Genomic DNA, 8583 nt, shown 5'->3' on the forward strand with positions numbered 1-8583 from the left:
CCCCATCCCTGTGACCCTCTATCAACTACTAATTTGTTTTAACCCTTCACCTCTTTTTCCCTGTCCCCCAAGCCCCCTCCCCTCTGGCCATTACCAGATTGTCCTCTATATCCTGAGGATTTTTCGAGAGATAATTTTTGGATAACATTTTCCACTCCCTTTCATGGTTAATGATTTATTCAGGTTTTAAGATTTTTCAAGATTTATATGTTTTCAGAAAAGATGAATTCACAGAAATATTTTAATTTATAATCATAAAATTGGTTTCATTACTGTTATAGTTTAATTGTTCCTCTATCTGGTGTTAAGTCTTGTTTTGATTAGCCATTTTCTTTTATTCTTTGCCTCTGTGAGATCTTTCAGAGCTTTTTTTGATTGTTTTAAATAAAAATTGTTAATTTAAAATTGTTTAAATTCTATTACTAATCTATTAATCTAACAATAGTAGCAATCTACTTAAAGTTCAAATATAGCAATAATCATATTTCTAAATAGGGATGATGTATGCTATTCTACACTAACCCCAGGAACCCCATAGTGTGTTGGTCATTTAATAAGACAGAGTCCCATTGCAGCTCTTGTCTTTATTACCTAAAGTCTAAACCACATATGTTCATGTAGATTTTCTGACAGATATTGTGTGAATCCACTCATCATTTTTTCTTTTTTTCTCATCTAGGTTTCTGGCCTCAAGATCATATTGGAGTTTTGCCGTTCTTTCTTTCAAGATTTCTTCAGAAGCTTTTTTCTAAGCCTTTATTACCTGCTCTTCCTCTTCTGCTCTCAAGTTCCCTTTCCATGATTTTCATACAGATCCGTCAATTTCTTTTCCTTTTCCTGTAGGCCATCTAATGCTGTATTTTAACACCTAATTCCAGGTACCAATATTTTGACTAGCAGAGTTTATTAGAAGCTGGTTTTCAAATGTGGGCTTTTGGGGAAGCATCTTAGTGTCTTTAAAGTTAATGCAATCTTGAGTGCCCACTTAGTTTAAAGCAGGTCCTAAAGACTAAGTGAGGGACAATGACATGTTTCTTCTAGATTATATCGATAGCCCTTTGGGTGTCCTTACTGCTAATTTTCTGCCTTCCAACTCCCCCCACCCCTTCTCATCCACCACCACTTCCCTATCCTATGGTTGGAGTGATCTTTCTTAAGCTGGAAAATACATACGGTATCATTTAAGGTCATCCACTGTCAAGCCCTCATTTGCCTGTTGGAACTTACTATCTATAGTTCCTTTGAATGTGTAATACCTTAAGGAAAATAGATTTTATTATATCTTTGCTCTTTCTTTCAGCTAGAGTTCATCTTTTTCCTCAAAACTATAATCACTTTATTTATATTTCTGTTATTGAGCTTACTACAGTCTGCCTTGTACCTTTTGTATACCTTTGTCCTTGACTAAACAATCATCTTAATAAGGGCCAGGAGCATCTCTTCTCTTCTTGTTTTGATCCCCATGGAATTTTGTAAAATGTGGTCATTCAGTCAATGTTTTTCAACTGAGCTGAACATTATGCCAAACAGAATCAGATTATCTTGCCCCGACTTGCTGAAGTTGTCAAGAACAGATTTATTAGGGCTGCAAAATCAAGGTATGTATTTACAAGCAGAGAAATCTAAGAGGGACAGGTTAGACGGAATAGAGGGCCTGGAAATAAATGCAGGAGCCTGGAGGGATCTTTTCTTTTTGGGCACAAGGTGGCAGACTATGCCCACTTGAATCACAACATTTAAGACAGCTTTGTGAGGCTGAAATGTTCTGCCCTATTTTAGAAATCTTTGTTTGTTTGTTTGTTTTTAAGTGAAGCCAGTGCTGCTTGATAGCTGATACATGGGTTTGGTTAAAACTCAGACCCACTGCCTGAAGGTGGGCTGTGCTCCCAGATCTCTAGTCCCTCCATTTTGGACTCACCCCTCCGGGTCTGCATCCCAAAGTAATGCATTGCGGATGTCAAAACATCGTGTTTCCCATAAATAGATGAAGAAAATTTGAATAAATATGCATGAACACTCGAGCTGGGAGAGAGGAAACAAAATCTGACCAGAGAATTGAAGCGTAGTTTCTCCACTAGATAGCAGATGAGGACAGATTGCCTTTCGTTGGTCCTGCCTGTAATTATCCAAAGAAAACATTCATTTTCTTTAGCAGTTCATTTTTTTTTTGCCTTTAAAATGTCAAGTATTTTTCATGTGATCAGACCATTGACATATATAAGTCTGATATAATCTGAGATATAAGTAACAGGCTGATTTCAATTTATTTATCTGCAATTTAAATTCAGGTATAATTTTCTTTACGCGCACATGTGCGTGTGCACATGCCAAATTGTCTTTTAAAAAAATAGCAAAGTACCAGGAATAGATTATTCTGAAATTCTGGTGGTGACTAATTTATTAGGTTATATGATCAGTATCCATTGATATGGACTTCTGTTATACCTAGAAGGTAGAGATTAAATAAGGGGAAAAAAGATAATCCTTGTTTTCAGGTTCACTTCGCATTTATTTCAGATTTTCTTTCTCTTTGTCTGGAAGGAGGTAGAACTGAGAAAAGTGATAATTTGGAGATTTGTTTCAGGAAATAAAATTTGCCCTGTAAGGAGTTATAAATGTGCAACAGAGGAAAGTGCATAGAAGGCTATGAAGCAGGATATCTTCGTGAGAGCAGAGGGAGGTCAGAAGAAAAAAGAAATGCCAACTTAAGCAGACTGAGATGATGGAATGCTTTACTCAGTAGACTAATTTCACAGCACTGCCTTTGCCAAAGGCAGAACTAATCTTGTTGCCTTTGAAATGAAGTGCCACAGACAACAGCCTTTCTTAGAGATCATTTATTACAAATTACTATATGAGACATAGTGTTTACTTTCATGCCTACAGAGCAATAACAAAGAAAGGCTTTTGTGACATTCAAAAATTAAATGACACCTATTCAAATGTTACTTATTTCATAAATCCTTAATGAATTTTTATTTTCTTAAAAAAGCATCACAACTTGGAATAGAATTTCATACTATGACCATTAAAAGAGCAACAGTTCTCCCCAGGAGGCTGGGTTTGGCTCACTTAATTCCCTACTCTGTCCTTCTGCACCTCGTCTGCTATCAGGTGGCTCTCCTTCACCATCGAATCACAGACGACTGGGTATTCCAACCTTTATTCTGCTGGGAATTTCTCGTGGACTAGTTACCATCACTCTCACTTGAACTGCCACTGTCAGATGATTCACTACTGTCATGCTTTTTAAGGGGCCTAAACCTGTTGGAATGGGATTTTCTGTAACCCCAAGAGCCTTTCCTTTGCGGCATACCCTTATTCCACATAGAATTGTTTCGTCTATGGGGTACGTGATAATTTTTTCTGCTGTGTGTTGTTATAGTCCCCTCATTGTTGGGACCACTATGGGAACCTATTCCAGTTTTAATTTCATTATCAAGACCATGAGAGGGAATGGGCTGACCCTGACTTTTGCCCTTACTAGGAAATCTCTCTTTTTCATTTGAGGTCACTTGATTCCTATGAGAATATTCTGTACCTTTTCTGCTACTCCCTTTGCCATTTTTCGGAATTTCATTATAATTAGTACTTTCAGCGACATCACTACGGCCTTCTTTTTTTTTCTCTTTTGAGGGTACGTGAGGGTAATGAATTTCTACTTTCCCTTGGTGAGCATTTTGGCTGCCGGCATCCACTCTGTTTCCTTCTTTTCCAGGGAGTTCCTTAAAATCGGTGCTACCTATGATGTCATTGCTGCCCTCCACGAGGCTCACATCAGCAGTATTTGCCTCTTGTTCTGTTTCATCCCTGGTCCCAATGGTATTTCTGCCATTTTCTTCTTTCTCTGGGATGTCATTATAACCTGGCCCTCCGGCCTCTGGTTTAACAGTCTCAGCTTCACTTGGACCAGAAAATTCTGTTTGAATATCTGCACCTTCTTGATCAGGATCAATGACTTCTCCTTTACCAGAAATGTCCTTAAAAGGTTGTCCATCGCCACTGAAAGGAGACATATTATTGCTCCCCCTCTCTTGAAGATCTGGGTAACCACTGCCTTCAAAGTCACTGGGGATTTTTTTGACTTTTGAGAGCTGTTTTAGATAGTCAGTGTTGTGTTGAATACGGTGAGTGCTTTTGCTCTTTACTGGAATCTTCTGTGCTTGTGGATCTCTTTGATGATTCTTCTGACCTTTTAAAGGGGCTTTAGCATAGCTCACACTTGTTGGAATTTTGCTTAGAACTTTCCTGAATTTGATCTCTTTGTTTTCTTTCCCCAAGAGTTCAGTCACAGCTCCTGGCTCCATTATATGTTGCATATTATTTCTGGTGAGAGCAGCACTGTATTCTTCTTGGTCATGTAGTTTGCTGATAACAGTATCTCCATCCTCAGCCCCATTATTCCCAGTAGATCCAGGATAAATGGACACCTTTAGGTTATTGTGGGCATTTTCTTTGTTACTAGTACTGAAGTCTTCATTCATTGTCTGTCTATTTTCAAAAATATTTTGAGATTTACTGGTTTGATTATTTTTATTGGCTCCAAGAAGGGACAAGTCTTTCTCTTTTTCCTGGGCAATGTTTTCTTTAGATGCTGATTCTTGATTTCTTCTCTTGCCAGATTGGTGAAGAGCAATTTTGTCATTGTTTTTTTCTCCCTGCTAAAATGTAATTGTTAACATAAAGTGATTATTTTATGTTAAATTTTTTAAATTTAATAATTCTTAGAGTCTATCTATATCTATCTATCTATAATCTCCCAGATACTTAATAAAAAGATTCTATCAACTCAGTAGAAGTTTGTTGGTAGAGATAATTCTGAAATGGCCAAAGCAGTTTTCATGGAGCAAGAAGAATGAGCAATGCTTGAAGAATGGGTAAAATCAGATACATGGAAAGGAAATGGTGAGAATGTTTTAAGAATAAGTCACATATTCAAATATTTGGAAACAAAATATTTGAAAGATAATATGAATAAAACTCTAAGTTTGGAGTGGAGAAATCTTAAAGAAGAGAATAAGAAATAAATTTGGAAATGTAGATTAGGGCCTGATTTTGAAGGAGAATAGACTGTTGTCCTCACCTTGTGACTAGTGAACAGTTGCACATGGCAGAGAGTTCATATTTTTAAAATAAGTATTTCCTCTTCCATTCTCTCACTCATTCTCTCTCTCTCTTCCTCTCTCTCTCTCTCTCTCTCTCATTCCCAACTATAGTACTGTTCTGCTTTTATACATGTCTCTTATTAATGTGGGAAACCGTGGGGAAATTGTTGAGTAAACTCACACTTGAATCTCAAGATAAAAATAGTTTATGGAAATGCCCTCTATTTTTATGAAGCTGGCTAATATACAAAAGTTCCAGTGTGTAGTATTTTTAAGATATAATTTGAAATGATTTATTTGTGATATCATTGTTCACTAGTCTTTTATTTGGCAGGTATATTCTGAAAATTAGTGAGATTTTGCTATGAGGAAAAATATAGTAGAAAAAAACTTCATAGTGAGTTATTTCTAAATGAAAAGTATTTTAAACATTTGACTTATTTTAAGACGTTAAATCTTGGAAAGTTTTACATGGACATTTATATTGTCCTTTGAAATCAAGTTCATTTGCTCCTTGCTAATATATCCTTTTTAATTAAGCTGATGCATAAAAAAATCAATAGATTGTAATCATCCCTTCTTAATATTTTTTCCTCTCTAATCAGAAGTGGAAAGTTTTGCTCTATATTTGCTGCTTTTACTACTTTAAAAACAACAGTATGTATACTAATTAATTGTGCGCATTTCACTAAAGACCAAATAGGATTCTTTTATAAATGAAAACATAAAATGATGTTTAAATTGTGGTATTTGATGGTTCATTATTTCTTCACTTGCTTATGTTAAATGATTTCTGAATATATTGTCGATGGTATGATGGTCTAGATATCAGCTGGCTTCAGCTTTCCTCTACTCTACTTTCTTTCTTTATGACTTCTCTCACATTATTCTTTTCATGGAGAATAATATCTCCCACCTACTTGTTTGCTCAAATCCTACTCATCCTCCAAGACCAGATCAATTACTTCTATTATGTAACTTTCCCCTAACACAAGACTAGGAACTAATCTTTTTCTACTTCAAGCTCTAAAGCATGATTTTTCAGTTACCACTCACATAGCACTTTGCACATTCTGTATTAGGTCATAATGATTTTTCTAAGTGTCATTTGTTTCTTTTCTAAGATCCCAAAGAGAAGGCATTAAGTTTTCTCAATCATTTTATCTCCCATAGTATCTTGCACATTAGGAAGAGCTCAATACATATTTGTTACAAGTAAGTTTAAAATGCAGTTAGTCTTAGAGATACATCTAAAGAATACTGAGCAGAACAAAACAACATTCTGAAGGAAAACTAGTACTTTCATGGGAAACGAAGCCAGATTTGGAAAAAGTAAATAGTCCTTTTTTGCTGATGGCATTTTAAGTTGTTTCCAGCTCTTTGGCCAATGAATCTGCAAAAAAGGACTGAGTGAAAAGAATTATTGTTCCATTTCAGTGACTAGGCCCTTATTCTTTCTCTTCTGAGCATTCTAAAACAGATGGAGTCATCTGTGGAATGAATTTAAGGGACACTAAAATGTGTCACTCTAGACCAAAATGATTTCGAATAGCTTCCTAATCCTCACCATTAGAGTGTATGCTATAACGTGTCCAGAGAACTCCTTTATAAAAGACCGAACATTAATCAGAAGCGATAACACACAAAAAAATCATGAGATCAAGGTCCATCAGTACCACACCTGCCACGGCAGGTCCTGAAGCCGGGCAGGATTGGGGCCAGGGCATGGGGTAGCCCACCTGTGTCAGGAAGACTCTGCAATACAGAGTTCCATAGCAGAGACCCTTGAGGAGCCTGAGACTGTGGGAAAAGGACAAAGGCACCAGCCTCAGACAGAAACACCAGAGCAGACTCCCCCATAGTTTTCTCTAGCGTTAGTCTAGAGTTTGGTTTGTTATAAGGATCATCACTCAAACATTCAGTTACCTTTATGTTAGTTTGATTTTTCCTCCCAGATGACGTGTAAACATACTTAAAAATATAAGACCCATGTTTCTCACTGTGACCCTTGTACGTTATCTACAAAAATACAACGTTATATTAAGATGGCTTTATCTCTTACTGAGAAGTTTTCTGGCTCTCTTTTTGATAGGACAAGATATTTTTAAACTCGAGTGAAGTCTAATTCTGCATCTGACAGATGGTAGTTCTTCCTATGACCACAGAAGGGCGTGTGTCAGGCAGCCCTTGAAGGTAGCAGCTTGTTCCTTTCTTTTCTACTTATCTCTGTTGTCTCTAAAGATGACTATCAACTATCTCTCACCCAGGGTATATCAATTCGATTACCAAATTTCAGTGGAAACGGAGCACTTGAAAATTTTCAGGTGGGAGGGGGTAGGGAGATTAGAAGAAAGGCAGATTTTACAGTATACATGTCTGATGTCAAATTGACAAAACTCAAAGCATGAACATTCAGGCTCTTAAATATGTACTTTTTGCCTTTGTAATTTTCAGCTGAGACAGAACAGAAGATTGTTAGTTCTTAGAACAGAATTTTCTGAGACTGCCAGGAGAAATCATGGCAGGCAGAAGTAAGCTGCAATTTGGTGACATGAAAAACCGAGGGAACTTATTTAACTTTATGGATGCATATGGAAAACTAACTCCAGGTGAACAGAATTCCTCTTTAAGAATTGCAAACTCTCTTCCCTTTGTTTTCTTCCTCATTTATTGCTTTCTTCTCATGCACACATGTGGAAAAATGTTGTTTGCTAACAATATCCCAGAAATTTTCCTCACTTATCCCTGGGAAGGAAAAAGTCATATTTAAGAGAAATTTTCATTTAGAATGCTTTTCTCTTTTCTATCACACATTCTATGAAATCAAAGTGTTAAAATTATATTGTGCAATTTTGCATTTCCATTCTAAGTACACAAGAATATTGTGACAGTTAAAAATTTCCTCTTACAGACTATTTCCTTTACAGAGTTGAAATGGATTTATTTGAGAAGAATAATTCTGTTTACCCTCTGCTTTTCCACATAGTCTTGCTTAGTTTTCTCAGTCTGTGGTTGAAATGTCTGAAAGGAAACAAAAAATAAAACTTCACAAAACATTCATTCTTTCATTCACTTCTTCAAACAATAAATATTTCATTTATTTTTCTCCTGCTGGGCTATACTATTCAACGTGGAAAATCATTCTGACTAAAAGAAGATGGACACACTCACCCCATTAATATTTGTTTCAGTATTACAAGAAGATGCCAGTGTTCCTCTCCCAGACAAAGACAGAGTTATCTCCATTACACAACCACGTTTAAGCACAGGAGAACTGCCCGGTTGGGGAGGAATGGCACTCCAGGTGAAAATGCTTGGATGTCATTGGTATCCACCGAAATAGAAGTTTTCACCAGCACCCTGGGATTCATTTAGTATCGGTAAACCAAAATCAGAGTTCAGCGATGTGCACTGTATGTGCGCCAATTATATAAGTTTGGTAGTCGCTATATGAATTAAGATATGATGCTGCTGATGC

General features: G+C 36.5%; 1 protein-coding gene and 1 long non-coding RNA gene across 6 annotated transcripts in view; one reads left to right on the forward strand and one right to left on the reverse strand.

Moving 5' to 3' along the window:
• Positions 1-8583, forward strand: part of LOC111737264 — a 71668-nt gene that overhangs the window by 1509 nt on the left and 61576 nt on the right. The gene's annotated exons all lie outside the window — the stretch shown is intronic.
• MEPE (matrix extracellular phosphoglycoprotein) overlaps positions 3169-8583 on the reverse strand; it is a 10465-nt gene continuing 5050 nt past the window's right edge. The window contains exons 2-4 of one of the 3 annotated variants that reach the window (XM_011356313.2): positions 8073-8126; positions 7032-7124; positions 3169-4658 (exon numbers count right to left, since the gene is read on the reverse strand). In XM_011356313.2, the coding sequence (XP_011354615.1) occupies positions 3189-4658; positions 7032-7124; positions 8073-8126 (1617 nt within the window). In that variant the 3' untranslated portion in view covers positions 3169-3188. Of the gene's footprint in view, positions 4662-7031; positions 7125-8072; positions 8127-8583 lie in introns of all 3 variants that reach the window. The other 2 variants (XM_011356312.2, XM_011356314.2) reach the window with 2 other exon arrangements.

This window comes from Pteropus vampyrus, unplaced genomic scaffold (assembly GCF_000151845.1).
Source record: "Pteropus vampyrus isolate Shadow unplaced genomic scaffold, Pvam_2.0 Scaffold25, whole genome shotgun sequence".
In the NCBI taxonomy this organism is placed as follows: domain Eukaryota; kingdom Metazoa; phylum Chordata; class Mammalia; order Chiroptera; family Pteropodidae; genus Pteropus; species Pteropus vampyrus.